Here is a 20,013-nt window from a genome sequence, read left to right on the forward strand (position 1 = left end):
CAACGCAGTAAGATACCAAAATCTCGTGCCCACCAAGTAACTAGCAGTCTACCAGAGTCGCCTATAAATACCAGCCGGTGCGATCATAACCGTTAACTGATTTGTTTTTTTCTGTTTCTTTAGGTTGATAGTTTCGCTCAGTCTGAAGCTTCGTCGCGCTTGGATTTCCCAAACGATAGCTAGGGTTTTCAGACGGCTTCTTCAAGCTCCATCAGAACAGATAAGGTAAGGTATCAATAATCTTCACCCCCAGAGTCCTCGTTTATTTACCTCCGCGCCATCACCTCCCTCACACTCTTCAACCTCCTCAAACACTGGGATTTTTGTTTTTATTTCCCCTAATCTTCCTCTCTACTCATTCCTTACTATTCACGTTTTGTTTTTATTTTTATTTTGGGGGGTTTTGCTTTGCTTTGCAGAGTCTTCAATGGCGAAAGTTTCAGCTAGTGGTACGAACCCTTACACCAAGACAGGGATACGAATAGTGGTTGCTGGCGACCGAGGCACCGGGAAATCGAGCCTAATTGCAACGGTGGAAGCCAAGAAATTCATAACAAATGTGCCGCCGGTGTTGCCGCCAACTAGGCTGCCCGATAATTTCTTCTCCGACTTTGTGCCTATCACGATCATCGACACTTCGTCTCGGTATGCTCTGTTTGGTTTATGAGAAAGTGTAGAAAAAGAGAAGAAAAGAAAGGTGTTATCATAGGTGTTGATTGTAAATGTTGCCTTATATCATTGTGTGAGATTCAGTTTATTCTTGCTTTATTCGAAACCACTGTATGGTTGCTGAGAAGAAAGGAAATACATACCGAGGCCAATGCTGACTTGAGGCCTTTGGACCTTTCTTTTAAAGCGTTGGCCGTAGGAGGAATACACTTTTATTTGTTTATGATTCAGGAGAGAATGTGAAATTGGGTGGGTTTGAATGGGTAAAAATCTAAGTGGTAGTTACTTCATTGTTTGGTCACCGAGAAAACTAGAATTGAGTCCTAATCGACTTTTGGGCTTAAGCTAGAGTTTGGAGTTGCGAAGAGGCTTTGAGGCATTTTACAAAGTGGAAATCTCGTGGGCTTCCTAATGGAACCATCCGTTTTCTGAAAACAAATAACATAGAGTATGGGAGTCAAAATTTTACTTGATGAATTTATCTTTTTTCGGAGGCACAGTTTTATTGCTGACAAAATGCAGAAAAGAAAATTTAGTAGGGTTCTGAATTGTTATATAAGCCATAAGAAAACTATAGCTTCTATTTGACTGTTCCTGGTACAATTAGCTTGTTGGAAGCAGAAAAAACGTAGAAGTTTCAGCTTCTTGCACTAATTTTTCCAGTTTAATATTGAATTTTGATTTTTTCCTGTTTTTCTCAATCAGTGTAGTGGATGATTATAAAGTTGCTGAAGAATTGAAGCAGGCTGATGCAGTTGTGTTTACTTATGCGTGTGATGAGCCTTCAACGCTTGATCGATTGAGTACTTTCTGGCTTCCAAAACTCTGCAAACTAGAGGTCTCTATCCTTCATTAACGTTCAGTTTTCATTTTCCTTCTGTAAACGTTGATTCATGGAAAATACACGCAGGGACATTTTTCTTTTTTAAAGTAAGACATGCTCTTATGGAAATCTTAAGGCTCCGATGTTTTGACCTTAAATGTTTTTTGATGTAAAATATTTTCATAAAAATGTTTTCTTGGAAAACTAATGGGTTTTCAGTGTTTAGTTGACATCATAAAATTGATGATGAAAAAAAATGTCATTGTTTGGTTCACACTAAAATGATTCTGAAAACTACTATTTGTTCAAAAATCTATTTACACACCAAAACACACTTGACACAAAATCAGTAAAAACAAAAAGCTTACCAAACAATAAGAGAACACAAAACACAACCATATAAACTGCATCCCACACAATCCACCTCTCTCCCTGTGTGTATTTTTGTGTGATTCCACCACATTTTTTAGTTGCCATGGATTTTCACGTCTATGGCGTCTCAAAGGTCGTGTCCCTATGGATTTCTTGTTTTCTGGGTTTTTGGAATTTGTTTCCCTTAGCAATACATGGGGCCACCATGACTTTGACTCTATTTTTATGTCGTGTGAAATCTGTGAGCAGGTGAAAGTCCCGGTTATAGTGGTAGGTTGTAAGCTGGATTTGAAAGATGAGAACCAGAATGTGAGCCTGGAGCGGGTGATGTCTCCAATAACGGAACAATTTCGGGAGATTGACACTGGCATTGAATGTTCGGCACTTAAACTACGACGGGTATTGTTTATTGGTGCACTTTTCTGTCTGTCTTTGTTTACTCTTTTAATGAATTTTTACCTGTGTTGTTGAATTCCTCTGTGGTCATGCTGTCAAATCTTTTACTATATCCTAGGTAGCACTGCAAATTTGTTTTTATTGTTAGAGACACAGTAGTAAAGCCTCATTATGTTTGAATTCCAACACTTATCACCATATTCATGTTCAGTATTTGGTAAAACTTTGGGGTCTTCAGGCAGCTATAATTTGTTGTGTGAAACAAAAATACTTGTTGAAACATAAGTTTTCTACTGAGCAACTTACTCATGGATATAAATATAATACTATACTGAAATGATGCGCACATACTATTTTCTGATTTTCTCGGATTTTTTTTTTTTTTTTTTTTTTTTTTTGAGTTTACTGAAATAATTTGATTCTTGCATTTTCCTTCTAATTTTTTGAGTTTACTGTTGAAATGTTTTTATTTGTAGATCCCTGAAGTTTTCTACTGTGCACAAAAAGCTGTGCTTAATCCAACAGGCCCACTACTTAATCACAAAACACTGGTTTTGAGGCCCAGATGTGTTCGAGCCTTGAAGCGGATATTTATTCTTTGTGACCATGATAGGGATGGTGCCCTCAGTGATGCAGAGTTGAATGATTTTCAGGTTTCTTTTGCTTCCATGTTTGCGACTTTTGTCCTGAATTGTGTTTTATGTCCAAATATGCTGTTCCTGACACTTCAGGAATGATCTTGTAATACTTGCTAATAACAAGTTTCTCATCTATCAAATCATGGTATTTTCTACTGAAGATAAATGATGGATCTAATAATACTTGTATACAGGTCAAATGTATGAATTCTCCATTACAACCTTCTGAAATAGTAGGTGTTAAGTGCGTTGTTGCAGAACAACTGCCTGAAGGAGTCGATGAACGTGGGCTTACTTTGATGGGCTTCCTCTTTCTTCATACACTATTCATAAAAAATGGGCAAACTGATGCAATGTGGACTGTGCTAAGAACATTTGGATACAATAATGATATCAAACTTGCAGAGGATCTCATCCCATCGTCTTTCAAACGAGCTCCTGATCAGGTAATATAACGTTGGGGGAAATTACAATCATTATAATAGCAATGGCTTTGCTTGAAATGATAAATGATTTATTATATGCTGAAATCATCTATTTATTTAAGGGAAGTGAAGGGAAGGTAGTTAAGTTTTCAATTATATAGAAAGAAAAAAAGTTCTTACTCAACTCAACTAAGCCGTAATCCCTACTACAATTTGCTAGAACAAAATGAATTTCTGAGAAGTGGTAGAACCCCGTCAAACATGTATTCTTGCAGGTGGTGCTAATGTGAACCTTTATATGCATATTGATTGATAAGTATATGTGAACCCTTATGTTAACTTAATAATTGCAGCAACGTTGTGTAATTTCTAGGGATGGATTTTAGCTGTCACTATGCTAGTGCTGTTCATTAAACGTTTTTATGCACTAGACCCTTTTTTAGGAATATGATTTGTCTGTCTGTTTTCATAGTTGTAGATGGCAGAACTTGGTGTTATCCTTCTTTCTGGTGATGTCAAATGGTTGGCCTGGCTTCAGCTGGGGCTGGGCTTCAAATCATGCTATGATGCATGCAATCAGTTTGACCTTGAGTTCTCTGCATTTTAAATTGTATACTAGGATCCTACTTGGAAAAACTTTTGGAGGCTTGGGCTTGCTTTAGACCTATTTTAGTTTGCTTCTGAGTTGTTTCCCACCATGATCTCCCCCCATCTGCATGGAGTTTGAAGTTCTTTAAACACAACTCAATTCAGATTTGATATATAACATAATCTCTTTCTCTCACGCACAAACATATCATGTAATAATATACAAATCTTATATTTCCCCAACCCATTCAAAACCCTGCAAATGAAACTGTTGCATTTTTCTGAGTCATACAATGTTTGTTTAAAATGCTTACTGTTGGTTCTCATCTGTGTAGAGTGTGGAGCTGACAAATGAAGCCATTGAGTACCTGAGGGGAATTGTTGAATTGGAATTGCATAATAGCAATACTCTATGTGTTACTCGTGTATGTGTTCTTCTTTGCTCTATGAGTACTTGATTTCCAATTCCGTTGTTAATAAGCTTTTAATGTAATTTCTGTAATCAGTATTACTATGATAGACTACAATTGTTCAAATAGCTAAATAGTTTACCAACTTCTTACCTTTTAAAATCATGATCAATATTTGTTTTGCCTAGTAGGATGGGGAGCTGGGATCTCATGAAATTGACGATATATTTTCTACTGCTGCAGAGAGGTATTTTTTTTTTCTCATTAATATCTTTTAATATTATTTGGCTTGTTTTACTTTGTTACTTTGTCACAACTCTTATGTTTCTTTACTGTGAGAAATCCTGTTCACCTTCATGTTCACTTGATCAATCTGCATGGCTTTCAATCCTTTGGTTTTTGTTTATCAAGCGGTTCAGCATGATAATCCCCATCAATTTCGCTACCAATGCATCTTATGGCAATTTTAAGTCATTATTGGTCATAGTAGCTTCACAATGTTTAAAGATGGGTAAAGTAGTTAACTTATCTTTTCATGGCTTGGTTACTTGTTGAAGTGATGCTACATGGCTAACAGATATGTAAGATGCATTATTCATTAACATGCACAGGCAGACAATCGGGTGTCTGTTGCGTCGAAAATGAATTTTAGCATCTTTTGTTTAATCTTTTTAAAATTGTTTTATGGAAATTTCAAAATTGCACAAATATTTAGTTTTTTTGAATTTTGTTGTATCAATATATTAATGTTTGGAACCTGGTTGCTGCGGAGCTATTTTCTTTTTGGCCAGAAGGTAAGAAAGTTTTTTATTTATTTTTGATAACGTGGAGTTGTTTTAAATTTTAAATTTTTTATTTTCTGTTTATTATTATATGTATTTATTTGCGTCTACTTGTCTTTTAAAAGCTTTTTGGTGAAAATCTAATTATTTGGTTTCCATTGTAAATATAGGCCTCTTCTCAGTACTTATTATTTTATGGTGCTCTCTTCCTGTTGCTTCTCTTCTTTTGTAATTATTAGTTGGACATTCTTCAATCTCTCTTTGAATCTGCTACAAAGCTGACATGGATATGTCCATGCATCTTATCTATGTGACACATTCCCCCCCCTTCTTCCCGTCTTCTCATCCTCGTCTGCTCCTCCTCTAGCCGCTTGCGAGGTTTTGTAATATTTCATGGGATTTTTGGTCCATGATTAAGTATTTAATTTATTTATTTTATGAACTAGAATGATTAGCCGCAAAAGCTTTTGGATGAACTAGAATGATTAGCCGCAAAAGCGTTTGGATGTTTGACATACTTCTTTTGCCAGTCCTTGGGAGAGAGAGCCATACCTGGATGCTGCACGGACAAATGCATTTGGAGGGTTCTCTCTTGATGGATTTTTGTCAATGGTATGCGTTTCAGTCTTTCTTTTGCCCTTTTTTTTAAAAAAAATAAAAAAAAATTCTGAGTGGGGGTTTGGAATTTTTTAAATCAATCTACCAACTAATTATGATCTCAATCTGGCTATCTTACCCATTTATTAATATTTAAAGTTTTGCACTTATGCCATACATACATTTTTCAGTTCTTAAAACGTTTATGAATATACAATCTTCTTAAACAATAGCTATTCTTCTTTTCTCTAGTAACCTGTGCTTAACTTTGTAAGAAATATGTGTGGTTTCAGTGGGCCTTTATGACACTTCTAGACCCAGCTTTGAGCATGGAGAATATGATATACCTCAACTATCCTGGTGATCCTTCATCTGCATTCCGTGTGACTAGAAAAAGGCATTTGGATCGCAAGAAGCAACAGACAGACAGAAATGTTTTCCAGTGTTTTGTTTTTGGACCCAAGAAGGCCGGAAAGTCTGCACTGTTGAATTCTTTTCTTGGAAGGTATTCCGAGTCATCCTTTTAAATCTAATACTTCTCATTAATTTAGTTTTTGTGATGAAGTAATATAACATTTGTTGTTGATGAATTGTGAAATGCAGGCCTTTTTCTGATAAATATACTTCAACCATTGAAGATCATTATGCGGTGAACGTTGTAGATGAACCTATTGTGAGTGTTATTCCATCACGCACCTTGAAATTCCTGTTGAGCACGCGCTATGCATGGGCATTGGACTTATCAAATAAAATCTATACTAATACTTGCTGTGCATTCTGTAGAAGTTGCAATATTGTCCTTGTGTAGATGCATTCGAACCTAGATTCTGAGTTATGTTAAGCCATAATTTGTTTGCTTTAACAATTTGAATCTGTGTGTGGAATTAACTCTTCCCGATGGTGACTCTTGGTCTGTCCATTTTTATAGGTAGTATGTAACTTTCCTGTAAGCTTTTTAGAGGGCAACAGAATAGCAAGTTTAAGAGAATTTCTGTAGCTTCAATTAATTTACGACTGATTCGTGGATGACATTTCACAAAGAAACCTTTTCTTTGTTTCTTGAGGCAGGGGCGACATGAAGTCATTGGTTTTGTCTCTATGCAATCTTCATATCTGATTGGAATTTGTGGTTTAGTTTATCACTAGATGGAAATTTTTTCCACTTCTCTTATGCTTGTTCTTTCTTTTGCATAAATCAAAATGCTGTACGTTCGTCCCAGTTGCTGTAATTGTTAATCTTTTCATATCCCACCCCTTTGTCTGAATATTTGTTTGTTATTTTCTTCGCAGGGAACAAAAAAGACCCTTGTATTGAGAGAGATACCTGAAGACGGAGTGAGTAAAATGCTTTTAGATAAAGAATCTTTGGCTGCTTGTGATGTAGCAGTGTTTGTTCATGACAGGTGAATAACGGACTCTTATAGTTGTTGTATTTAAGTATAGCACAAATCACAATAACACTCGTTTGTTAAATTAGTGCTTAACTTTCTCACTTTCCAAATTCAGCTGTTTCTTCTCTAATTTGGTTTGGCTTTTCCGAACTTGATATTTCAATATAATGCCATACATTAATACTGGCCTATAACTTCAGCTATGCATGGGGTGTTTTATTTTTATATAAGGAGTTGAAATAACATTAAAATGCAAATGGTGCAATTCATGTACACAAGAAGTATAAAAGAGAAACACCTAACTAAAAAGAAAATAAACAGTCAAAAAAATCATGTAAAGAAAGCACATTAGGAAAGTCTAAAGCACCTGCCCACTGGTAAAGAGTATTAAAAAAGAAAAACTTTAAATCCACCACTGACCTCTTGTGGTCTTCAAAACACCAATAATTTCTTTCCCTATAAGTATAGGCAACCTGTTTTGAGACAAATCAAGAACTGGACTTCCCATTCCGGAAAAACAAGAAGTCTATCTATTCTTGACCAAGAAGGGGGATCCTGCTTGTTTGACAACGTAAAAGACCCTCCTACAAGGGTATCCATGAGTCATTGGTGAAAGATAAAGTCAGGGAACTCCATCATAGCAGGAAAAAAACTAACTTCACCCAATCTTTCACTAGGAAATTGAGTGACATTAAAGTCTCCCCCAATGCACCACAGAATGATCCACCAACTAATCAAGCCAGCCAATTCTTCATATAAAAACCTTTTATCACAATCAAAATTAGGCCCATATACACCCGCAAAAGCCCTAGAAAAACCATCAACGACATTTAGAAACGAGCAGCCAACTGTAAACTCCCCACACACTCCTCAATTTTCTCCACAACCCTCCTATCCCACATAAGCAAGATACCACCGAAGGCCACTCTAGAAGATGAATAACACTAGTCCAACTGTTGACGACCCTAGAAACTACGCACAACACAACTGGAAATAAACTCTAATTTAGTTTCCTGCAAACAAATAATATACTCCTTCCACTGTCTTGAGCAAGTTTTCGACTTAGGCATTTAACTCCTTTCAACTCTCTCACATTCCATGATAACAGCTTGGGCTTCATAAAGAACCAATCAAAACCCTCCCTTTGCCTCTGCCACGACTAGCGCTACCACCTTTTGTGTCATAGTTGATGGAACAAGATAACCTTGTCTACTTATTAACAAAATTGGAATAAGAAGCCAGCTGCTTTTGGGAATAACTCGCGTCAATGGCCATAAACAAGGCCATAAACAAAACCCGCAAATGAAATCCCCACAATGTGACAAACTTCTTTCACAGTCTGTAGCACCCAGGATAAATATTTAGCTCTTGCTCTTTTCTTATTAACAGACTGGAGACATGATTTCAAAGGAATGGGCTCCTCCTTAGAAAACACTTCCATTTCCAAGCAAGATGGAGATACATTAACAAAGAATTATTCCTATCCACATCACCCACTTCACACCCATCATTCTCTTCAAAGCAATTCCTTTCCCCTTATCTAAATTGCCTCTGCCTCTGTGACCCAAGAGAGCTAAAGGCTCATCTGAGCCAACCACTCAGCTGAGTTGGGAAGGATTGTCAATCTTTTCTTGGAAACTAGAAACAATAGTAACATAAAAAATAAAATAAAAAAATAAAAAATTGCTTACTTTCTTTCTCTTTCTTTCCATTTCTTTAACATTTCTCAGCACCCAAACAGATATATGAATGTAAAATAAATTGAGAAAGACTATATGCGGATTTGCTTCATTATAATTAAATTTTAAAACTCTTTTAGATTGTAACATTTCTCAGCATTCTGGGCTCATGCATGCGTGTGGGTTCTGACCGTCACTTTGGAAGCTACTAACTATTGACAAATGAACTTAAGATTTCTTTAAATACACACACACACACACACACATATATATATATATACTTGTACTATTTTCACAGTTGCATTTGTATGTAGGAGTTTCTGAGGATTGATACATTTTACTCTCACAGTTCTAATGCGTTATCATGGGAGAGAGCAACTGAGTTGCTGGTAGAAGTTGCTAGTCATGGTAAAGATACTGGTTTTGAGGTTCCTTGCCTCATTGTGGCAGCTAAAGATGATCTGGACTCATTTTCCATGGCCAGACTTAATTCTACTAGGGTACTTATCTTTTCCAGTGACTAGAATATCCTTCATGTTCTATTATGCAAGCTCCATTATCTGCAAAAATTATTTTTAGTATGTTTAGTTGTTTGCTTGCTCTGAACATAATGGCTTCGATAGTCGGCTCGTTGGTGTTCCAGTGCTTGTTCATGTAGGTTGTTTCTCCCTGGTGGTAATAATAATATTAAATTTGCTAGACAAACTCTTTAATACAAATTGATTAGTATTAGTTACATCTTGCAACTTTACATCCGTGGACAAGATTTTTCCCAATTCTAAATTTGGAACAAAAATATTACAAAGTTTACATGACAAATATGACTAAAGACAAGATCACTAAACAATAAACAAAATTAACACTCTCCAAAGTCCAGTGAATGGGTCCATATAATTACATTCCAGTGTTTGTTCACTAGTAAAATCTGCCTTCTGATTTTTCTGGTAGTTTGGCAGGAAAAATTGGTCAGACAAGTTAACTGAATGGTGAAGTTTCAAAACTTGGACAAGGTAGCCTAAGTTCTACATTTTGGAAAAAGTACCAATCGTAATATAAAAAAATAAAATAAAATAAAATTGATTGAACAAACTTCATAAATCTATTAGAGTAATATTAGTTTCAAGTTGCAACTTGAGATTCTTGGACAACATTTTCCCTAGTTCAGGCATCCTATGGCTTTGGTTGAAAAATGACATCTAAATATTTAGATATGTTCCATGTGTTTTTGTGCACAACTATGAAAATACATGTACTTAAGGACTGTTAAATCTTTTGCTTCATGTTATGATCGAGGTGATGATTGTGAGAGTAAGATTGTTTTCAGCTGACCGTTAATTCTGTACATGACAGTATTTTGTTAATCGTATTTGTTATATTGTATATAATAATAGCATCTCTTTCGCCCTAAATTGTCTTGCATATTACCAATGCAATTTTGCTTTTGTAGGTTAGTGAGGACATGGGAATAGTGGCTCCCATACCTATCAGTACAAAGTTTGGTGATCTCAATAATGTATTTCTTAGGATTGTAAGTGCTGCAGAACACCCTCATTTGAGCATTCCTCAAACTGAAGCCGGAAGAAGCCTCGAGCAATACCAGAAACTTATAGACCGCACAGTTGTGGACTTTTCGGGTATGTTATGTTGATCTTTTTTGTTTATAGAAGTCCTTGAATCTGTTGGCTTCTTGTTTCTAATGGATTGTCATTTTTACTGCGACAATAACTAATATCTAATTTTCACAACCTCAAAATACAAAGATTATTCCCTGGTAAATCACATAGAGATCCTTGATTTTTTAAGTTGGATGATGTCATGGTATCATAGAAAGGCTATTGTTGACCTACAAGAAGATTAATTCTGGCAAACCTATATCTAGTGCTGTAACATTCTTATACATGATTACAATTTAGTCCCATTAGCGTTCTTTATGGGTTGTTAATCCTAGTTGTATCTTGCAGATTGTGTGATGGTGTGAACTTCACATGTGGGTATCAGATCATTGAAAGTGAACTGTGAATTGGGCGCAGCATCATACTATTACTGGTGCAGCTTTTGCGTTCTGCCTAAATGTCTAAAACTGTATATATCTGGCCAGGCTTGTAAATCTGGGGGATGGGAGACTGATATATGAGCCATCTTTGTTTTTTTGGGGATCACTTTGTTGGGGGCTTATTGCTTTTCCAATTTTTAGAACTAGAGTATTAAGAGTAAAAAGACTACTGAAAGAAATACATATACGCACTTCAGGTGTCATTTCAGCCAATAGATGAGAAACATTTTCTAAGATTTGTGTTTTCCAAAGCTTTGTGTTTTTGGCTTACCGAATGAAAGCCTTGTGCATACAGTCGCATGTATGTTTCCTTTCACCCACTGGGCATGTGCATTTATTTGGATTTCCTTATCATGTTTTTTGAAATTATTGCAAAGTCATATGCCCCATATATTGGGGTCACATGGACATCTTGTTGGGCTACACCCAATAAACACATTTAGTTTAAACATTTTTTTTTTCTAAGCACAATTAGTTGAAACTTGAAAGATAGTCCACTACCGTATTCAATGTGTCACATAACTTGATCAAAGAAAAAAAAAAAGTCAGCTTCTTTTACTTTTTTCTTTTTTTTTTTCTTTCTTTTTTAAAGCGTGATTTTGGTTGGTAGCTAGCCACTGAATGCTCTTTAAAAGTCAATAATAGCCTTTGTTTGCAAAACAAGCGTGACCCATGTTCAAAAGTCAGCCACATAGATTGGCTTACCAGAAATTATTATAATTTAAATTCCTCGATAAGTTGGCCCATCGTCTCCCTTATTGGTGCTTACTTTTTTTGGATTATTAATTTTATCCTGCATGAAGACCGTTTTATTGTATTTTCAAATTTAATTAGTTTATACATGTCATAAGTTTTTTTTTTTTTTCTTTTGAGAGAGAAAACGAGCGTATCTTGTTATAAAACAACTTAAGCATAGTGCTCTACAGAACGATATCAAAAATACAAAAGGGAATTATTTCACCAACTTCTTCTACCCACGCGCATATCCACTGTGCTCGTTATCATCCCAACTCACTGTCACCGCCCTCCTCACACCATTTTGTCCACAACGCACGGGCGCGTGGGTCCCACTCGCCAGAGCGTGTCTCCCACGCGCCGTCCAGTGAGTTTCGTCCTCTCTGTTGTGGCTGCTGCTGCTTCTTAGTGGTTGTTTTGCTGTGTTTTGTTTATTTCTTATGTATTTCTGTTGTTTTTTTGTTGTGGGTTATTGTCTCCTTGTGCTGTATTGGTTAGATCCAGATGCAGAGACTTTTATAACCGAATTTGTGTTGGTTCATCTCTCTTCTACCGTCCTTGATTCAGACTTTGACAGTGCATCTTCAGCTTCATCCTCTTTCCTGTTGATGTTGATGGTTCTAAGTTGGGGCTCAAATTGATGGTTTTGGTCTGTTGTTGGGAAGCTCATCCCATTTTCGTTTTTAGGATTACCCATTCTCTCTTCCTTTTGAATTAAGAATGAGAAAAGTCATTCCCTGCAACCCTTTCTTTTTTTAAAAAAAAAAAAAAAAAAAAAAAAATCCAATAACAAGGTTTTTGAGAGGTGAGGCCGGTCGGCTATGATCACCTGGGGTGCCGGCAATGAGGGCAAAAAGGACGAGGAAGATGACAATGACATGGAGGGGCTAAGAAGGTCAATGAGATGCAAACCAGAGTAAGTGATGATGTTGCTTCCTCCATCGTGGGTTACACATAATGAACTGGATGTGTTTTACAAAGATGTCTTTCAATGGTGTTGTGAAATGACAATCCAAGAGAGATTATTACATGGAAGATTTTCTCGTACCATATAGCATGTTTAAGATGCACCAAGGAAAAAGGAAGACTTTTTCTTGCTTCCTAACTTGTTTGTGTTTGAAGCATGTAATGCCATGTAATGCCCAGGTAATCGCCAAAGAAATTAGTCACTGTTTAGACCAATACCAATCAACATTCTTCTATTTTCTTTTTGTTTTATTGGCAAAGTTGTGTTTTGTCTCAAACAACAATGCTAATCCTAGGGGATCTTTAATCATTTGAGGTCTTCTAATCACGAAGTCTATGCAAATTCCCTATAATTACCTATCCCAATTGCAATAGAAACATAGCATATAATTGAGAGAGGCTCTGAAAAGGACCACGCACTTGGGCAGACTCCTTATAATCACCTTTGTCTGCTTTAACTACAGTAACACATCAGCTTTGTTTGATGAGGCTCAATATGTTAGAATAATGCTACTATTCACCAGGGCGGACCCAGGATTTACATTATGAAGAGACAAACTTACCTGAATATATAACCACATAGATACATATAGATCTCTTTATATGTGTAATTGTGTATATTTATCTAAAATAAATATAGATAAGTTTCAAATTTAATTTCATAGTAAATTGTAAGTTATTATTGCATACAAAAGTTATGTTTAAAAAATAAATAAATAAATAAAATAAAAAGATCTATAGGATTAAAAAAAGAAGTACATTTACTGTGAACTTTTTCTCCTAACGAGATCACTTGGAACTCCCATAAACACTAAAGTCAAGCCAACATAATGTTGCGAATTGAAAGTCACTAATTAAATTGGGGCATTTTCAATTTTTTAAAGCTGAAAGAAGGGGCAAAACTAAAAGAAAATTTTAAAAGGGGGTAAAAATATAATTTTGGAGGGACAAAACTAAAAGAAATTTTTGAAAAAGGGGCAAAAATATAATTTTGTAGGAATAAATTTATAAAAAATTATATTTTAATAACATTTTCAAAATGTTTGGCATATGCATGCTTCCACCCCTGCTCTTCACACACAAACATATTTATCACACCCATGTCACACCAGTTGACATGACATTCAACATAAATTGCTACATCAACTTGTAATAGGGGTGAAAAGGCCATTGCTGTTAGCAGTTAGTGGCTAAAACCGCTAACCACAACTGCCTAGGCAGTTATTAACCGCCTCCGCTAAACGCTAGGCAGTTAACCGTCTGGTTAACGGTTAACCGCATCCGAATAACTGTTTTTTTACTAACCACTTTTTTTGGGCTTTTTTTTTTTTGCCGGTTTTGGGCTCACTTTTTTTTTGCTACATAACCTCTAATGAACAGGCAGCAGTACAAGATCAGAAACTTCTAAGTTTCATGCGACACAGAACTAATCTTCCATTGAAAATGGAAAAATTGGAGGTTAAAAAGATTTGGTGAGGGTAGAATTCTATTAGTGTATTCTTATTTCTTGACGTCTTCAATAGAAGGAAATGCTATACAATAGCTTCCGCCGATGCTGTTTCTCAAAATCAGCCACTATATCATCAATCGAGTCTTCCCATGACTCTGCAACTTCAATCTGTGTATACAAAATACCCTTAGAAAGCTTATCATTATATATAACAAACTATATATAACAAGCATAAAACATGGCAGATACAGACCTGTTGGCACAGATCTAAAGTAAGCCGAGCTCCTATGGCCGCCTCCTCGTGGTTATCTTTTACCTCCAAGTTGATCACTAGTACAGGTTTCATAAGAACATGATCCCGGTTGTGAAGATCTGCAAATTGTTACATGGTGATCAGACAGGCGTAAGAAGAATAATTATTCACAGGAGCTAACATGTGTCTTTGTAGGTATCCAAATTTACCCTACTCTTAACAGTAGAAGCAAACTCTTTCATTCTGAACTCAAGAATTCGGAATAAATCAAATCTCTCTCACTTTAAAAAAATTAGGGTAGTACCATTACCAATAGTTTTTTAGGGCTTGGACTAAATAAACTGGAATAAAAGTGTGGTGTATACCATTACTCAAATCGATAGGCTAGTACTATCACCAATAGTTTTTTAGGGCTTGGACTAAAAGTTCAAAGTTCCACTCAAAATCTATATGATTCTTTGTATGATTATAACTAAATTCCAGCACAAAGGATTAATGAAAGTAACATTCTCCAAATCACATAAAGATATTCTCTTTTTACTTTTAGTAGGCTACACCAAGGTGACTACCCCACTCCAAACTCTCCCTCCCACAGGTTATACCTCCCTTTTTACTTTTCACTTTAATAGAAACACAATATGCTGGTTCTTGGTAACGACTTCATAAGCTGTCAAAATTGAATGTAAACATGGTGGTTTTTGTTGCTCTTTTGAAAGAGAGGCGCTTCAACAAAAAAGCCATTGAAATATAGATTAAATAATTTGACGCCACAAATTAATAAATTTCATGCAGAGAATGAGCAGATCAATAACAAGCAAGATTTTTTTTTTTTTTGATAAGTAATAACATGCAAGATTTAAAACCAGAATATATTAGAAGTTAAAGTTGAAAATCGATACAGGGCCTATGTCTTGTCTAGTTAGTACTGAGTCTTATTTTCAAGTTCCTTTTTGTTAATAGGCCAACAGTTCTGTCTAATTGTTCTCAAGTTCAGATTTCTGTACATGAGCAGCAGTAGGGGTCCATGGATCTTATTTGGATCTACACATGTTCTTGGACTTCCCTTTTTTTTTTTTTCCAGTCTACACTAGTTTTAAATTGGTTTTGGTAATCAAAAGATTCCAAATTCCATACTTCGGAACTCAAACTATTAGAATGAGGAGTGCCACAGACCTATATGAATCTATGCAACTCTACTCGCACAATGAGAGCAAGTTTTAGAGAACTTCTCTAGCAATCTATGGCGATTGAGGATTGTGTGACACAATTTTAAATTTGCTGTGATTCATAGGGAGTCTAGGCCTGATGCCCACAAGGCCATCTAATTCCCTGGAATTTACTTTCTTCCTCTCTTTCTCTTCTTCTCTGAAATTTAAATCTGCTGTGAGTATAAAATTTGAACATTATAAACCTTCCATTTTCTACCCTAGCCTCTTTTTGCCTGAAGCCTTCAATCCTAACAACCAAAACTCATAAATTAATTGCAGTCAGGAAATTCCTGCTACATCCCTTTTCTGTGACTTACCAGCCTTTAACGTTGAGCCTAAACTGTAAATCTATTCTTCTACACTTCAAAACTCAAAACAAAATTTTTCCAAGACATCAGTCAGTCATGCAACAAATCCAAGGAAACTGTACTTGGAGTCAGTTTGGGAGGGCTGAAGCATCTTCATAATATGAGAGATTGCAACTGATTTGAGAAATAGCCCAAGCAGCTTCACAAGATTGGCAGAAAGCTAAAGCAAAATTAGCTTACTTAAGAAGATACTAGCTTCTACTTTTTAAAAGCTGAAGTACCCCTGAAAAAGCCCTAACCATAATGAGGCTTTAATCTGTAAACCATCCTGCATCAATTTGGTAGCAGAGCAATCCATCCTACATCAACAAGTTTCTGATATCTTAATCTGCGTGCTTCATAATCAATGGAGTCAGCACATTAGCACATAATCTTGTTTTATCTATGGAATTATATGCTTCTTTAGTGATAAAATTTCTAAGACAGAGACTCATAACCAAAAAATTCAATACACTTGTGTACAGGCTGATTTGGCAACTTATTAGACAAAGGAAAAGAAAGGTCTTCTACAAGTCCCACACTGGACAATTCATCAAACAATTACTAGATTGGAACCTCAAAATTTCAGTAACAAGACATAAAGATTCACAATTTCCTTTCTACAAAATTTTCCAAGCCAAGAAATACAACTTAACAAATCATTCTAGCTGCATTTTAATTTTTTTACATCTGCAATAGAGATCAAACTGATTACATTCAAATACGCCTCCGAATTTGAAAGTTGAGATTAACTTGCTAGCTTTATCACATTGTCTTTGTTCTACAGTATAGCAACATTGAGTCTTATACAAATATACTCAAGGAAGACGATAACAATTACAGCTGCAATCAATATTCCGACAAGTCAGAAATAAAGGCCAGAAAACAGAAAACAAAACAAAAACAATTGGGGAAGCAGTAGACAATGTTATAATCATCTCATCCTTTCCATTATCATATCATTCATCCATATGATGCAAGTACCAAAATGGGAAAGGGAATATACCAACCTTCAACGACCATATCGAAAACCTTTTCTTCAAATGAAAATACCACATCAAAGGAACCATCAGCAGCATTCTCTTGCCAGCGCTGAGGAGCCAATTTGACTGCTGAATTTCTTTTAAGCATAGGCAAAATGCCATTACGCTTGTAGCTGTACACTTATCAAGGATCCACTTTGTTTTACAAACATTAACATGATTTAGAATGCAGAATAAACGCATGCAGTTCAATTCTTTTGTCCTAGAACTCAAGCACTGTACTCAGAGCATTCTACAAATAAAAGCATTTGAATCAAAGCTAGAAAACAAGAAGTTATTAACAACTTTTGAGCTCTCATAAACATGTTACTGTGTCAAATCAAATAACGAATGAAAACTAACAGAGTAATTTTAACATGTTCTGTTCCTCTTCTTTTCTTTTTTTTTCATGAATAATCTAATTTAATCATATTCCACATAAAGTCCTGTAATTTTTCATCAAGTTCCAATGCCCATAGAGAAACAATAATTTATACTAATATTTCGCTTTCAACCTAATTTCTCATCGATAAAAAGGATTATTAAGAAAAGTTTCAATCCAAATTTCCATAATACCAATAGCTAGTCTTAATTTTTTCTCTTTGAATTCATAAAAGAAAAAAAAAATCCCGAATTTGCATAAATTAAGGCCATTAACATTGTCAACAAGTTCTAATCAAAGTGTTGTAAAACCTAAAATGAGTAAAATTTCCACAAACTACCACATAATTAATCAAGCTCTGGTGAGAGTAAATTTAAAGCAAAAAAAAAAAGAATCACTAATTCCTTGAAATTATTCAATCTTTCAAAGCCTTACCAGCTGAGCACACAATACACAATCAAAATTTAACTTTCCATGATTTTCTTAGCAACCAAACAACGAGAGGGGAAATGAGGGAAACTGAAGAAGTTAAAGAGGATACAGCTCGGAGTCTTTGCGCCTGAGATCGTCGTACATCTGCTTGTACGGGGTACCGAAGTCGTAGACGTTGGGTTCTCTGAGGGAGGGTCCAGGGAGCTTTACGTGAGCCCCCGTCCCGTACGAAGACACCTCGAAGCCCTCCCTCTTGAGGAGCGAGTGCGCCTCCATGCTCCGGTTCTGGTTCGACGAGCACACCATGGCGTACCGAAATTTCATGCTGCTTCGTCTAGGGGTTCAACCTCACTCACCCAGGGTTCAAACCCGCTTTCAGATGGCTAGTTTGAGATGGCACGTGCATTCTTCTGTTGTATATTACTATAGTTGTTAAAATTATAATTTATATATATATATAGGGGTGAAGATAAATACACGGCACGCCGGCAATTTTTTTTTTTTTTTTTTGATTAAAATATTAAAAAAAAAATTTTGCTGTCTGGCGTGCCTAGCACGAGGCGTGCTGTGAATCACAAATCACAACCTTATATATAGAATAGATTTAATATCTAGATTATTGAACAAATATATATTGAATTTTCTAAATAAATAAATAAAGTAAAATTATCCAATTGAGTAAATATTATACCAAAAGAAAACAAAAGAGTTAATTTAGATATCACACATATATGTTGTATTTATTTTAAATCAAAGTATATATATATATATAACATTCATGTTTATAGTGTTTATCTCAACCAAAATATAAATACATAAAATTGTAATTTCATCAAAGGTTTTTTTCATTATAATGCATCATTGAACTTGAAAAGCTATGAACTTTAGAGTAAACTATGTTGCCATGAATAGCAAAACTTTAAAAGCATGCATTTTTTTAGAATTGGTCTCTATAATACAGAACTTAGACTTTGTTTGGTCTGCAAAATAAATATTCTATTAGGAAAATAAATAGGTATTACAGTCTAACTGAAATTGAATCAAAATTACTAAAAACTCCTCACATTATTATTACCAGCTTGAAACCCGTGCATTGTTTTTAAAAATGATAGGAATGAAAATAATAATAATAATAATAGTAATTAGTGGATGCATAAATGACAAGAAAAAAAAAAAATTTTAAAAAAAATGTCAACGTAAGTCAAGGAAAAAATTTAACACTAGGATTACGGCCAGAACATAATCATAAAATATATATATATATATATATATATATATATATATATGAAGCAGCGGATGTACATATGAAGCAGAGGCCTTTAGAAAATGGCTGGAAAGTGGCCATGATACTTCACCCATGACAAATCTTAAGCTTGAACACTGCAATCTTGTTCCCAACCATGCTCTGCGTTCTGCCACTCAGGAGTGTTGGAACAAGCATTGAACCTTGACTCACACACATCAACATTTTGCCTCAGACAATGAAGCAAGAAAGATTGACTTTGTAATTTGTAATTAAAACTCTCTCTTGTATAGAACAGAGAGGCTTGTATGTCTATATATAAAAAATCCTGTACATCAAATATTTTGGACAAGATTTTTCTACAAACTAGGTTATAGGAGGTTCCTACGACCTAGAATCTAAAAAGTGACATGTATCTCTTAGCATGTAATAAACATGTTTTTTTATAACATTAATAAAAAAGTATGTGCTTCTCACGTGTTTTGAGTTACACCACACGGATAGCATAACGGCTATGCTTATAATTTGAATTGGAACTTGCACTGCTATTAATGCTATCTTGATTTGCTGATGTGAGCTATTTCTCTTGGCAATTGGTTATTGTCTTGATACTAAATAATAAATCAACATAATGTACGTACAGAAGCTTATGCATCACTTTTTTTTTTCTTTTTTCTTTTTTTTAAAGCCTAGTTTTTTTTAAGCTATTAGTATCCTCGACGACAGATTTCATGATCATTTCCTGGGTATATCCATAGCTGCATGAAAAATAAATAAAAAAATATTGACTCAATAAACTTATTGAACGTTCTAGTTGTGCTTGGTCCTTTGAAGTTTCAAAGAAAATACACATGAGAACTTTAGCCTCTTATCCTACACACACAATTAAGCTACCTTCATGGAATATTTGACCTGTAGCAAATGTATCCACAGTTAGGAAATCCCATGGAGATCTCCTGTTGGAAATTCAACGTTGTTTTTTTAGGGTGATCCATTGGCAGCTGTTCTACAAGACTACAATCATCCATGACCATTGCGAAAATGTTGAGGATTTGTTTCATCAAGGTGAAGGAAAGAGTCGGTCTAACAATTATCTACGTATTATATTGACTTTTTCTCTTAATATTATTATATTTTTATTTTTGAAAGATA

At 35.2% G+C, this 20,013-nt stretch overlaps 2 protein-coding genes across 5 annotated transcripts; one reads left to right on the top strand and one right to left on the bottom strand.

Annotated features, from left to right (window-relative positions):
• Positions 1–11,028, top strand: LOC132186870 (mitochondrial Rho GTPase 1-like). Of its 4 annotated transcripts, XM_059600975.1 has the most exons (16): positions 1–36; positions 124–225; positions 420–645; positions 1,375–1,507; positions 2,114–2,263; positions 2,737–2,913; positions 3,093–3,344; positions 4,247–4,336; positions 4,513–4,568; positions 5,634–5,715; positions 5,994–6,205; positions 6,304–6,373; positions 6,991–7,103; positions 9,120–9,270; positions 10,218–10,404; positions 10,732–11,028. In XM_059600975.1, the coding sequence occupies exons 3-16, from the start codon at positions 428–430 to the stop codon at positions 10,746–10,748; spliced, it is 1,908 nt and encodes a 635-aa protein (XP_059456958.1). In that variant the 5' UTR covers positions 1–36; positions 124–225; positions 420–427; the 3' UTR covers positions 10,749–11,028. The 4 variants fall into 4 exon arrangements, with proteins under 4 accessions (XP_059456958.1, XP_059456959.1, XP_059456961.1 ...); XM_059600976.1 differs by lacking the exon at positions 1–36 and having other exon boundaries at positions 71–230; XM_059600978.1 differs by lacking the exons at positions 1–36; positions 5,634–5,715 and having other exon boundaries at positions 71–225; positions 6,092–6,205.
• A 2,619-nt stretch (positions 11,029–13,647) lies between these two features.
• LOC132186874 (uncharacterized) lies at positions 13,648–18,017 on the bottom strand. Its single transcript, XM_059600982.1, has 4 exons — positions 17,728–18,017; positions 16,793–16,938; positions 14,228–14,346; positions 13,648–14,142 (listed from the first exon to the last, which is right to left on the bottom strand). The coding sequence occupies exons 1-4, from the start codon at positions 17,940–17,942 to the stop codon at positions 14,041–14,043; spliced, it is 582 nt and encodes a 193-aa protein (XP_059456965.1). The 5' UTR covers positions 17,943–18,017; the 3' UTR covers positions 13,648–14,040.
• Positions 18,018–20,013: the final 1,996 nt, after the last annotated feature.

Source organism: Corylus avellana, chromosome ca7, assembly GCF_901000735.1.
Source record: "Corylus avellana chromosome ca7, CavTom2PMs-1.0".
NCBI classification, from domain to species: Eukaryota; Viridiplantae; Streptophyta; class Magnoliopsida; order Fagales; family Betulaceae; genus Corylus; species Corylus avellana.

What these genes read in the sequence shown, in the direction of transcription:
- LOC132186870 (XM_059600975.1), top strand. Translation starts at nt 428, where the DNA reads ATGGCGAAAGTTTCAGCTAGTGGTACGAACCCTTACACCAAGACAGGG. An exon ending in TCAAACGAGCTCCTGATCAG is followed by an intron (nt 3,345 to 4,246) that starts GTAATATAACGT and finishes TCATCTGTGTAG; the next exon opens with AGTGTGGAGCTGACAAATGA. An exon ending in ATACTCTATGTGTTACTCGT is followed by an intron (nt 4,337 to 4,512) that starts GTATGTGTTCTT and finishes TTTGCCTAGTAG; the next exon opens with GATGGGGAGCTGGGATCTCA.
- LOC132186874 (XM_059600982.1), bottom strand. Translation starts at nt 17,942, where the DNA reads ATGAAATTTCGGTACGCCATGGTGTGCTCGTCGAACCAGAACCGGAGC. An exon ending in AGGCGCAAAGACTCCGAGCT is followed by an intron (nt 16,939 to 17,727) that starts GTATCCTCTTTA and finishes ATAAGTGTACAG; the next exon opens with CTACAAGCGTAATGGCATTT. An exon ending in CTTTAGATCTGTGCCAACAG is followed by an intron (nt 14,143 to 14,227) that starts GTCTGTATCTGC and finishes TTGTATACACAG; the next exon opens with ATTGAAGTTGCAGAGTCATG.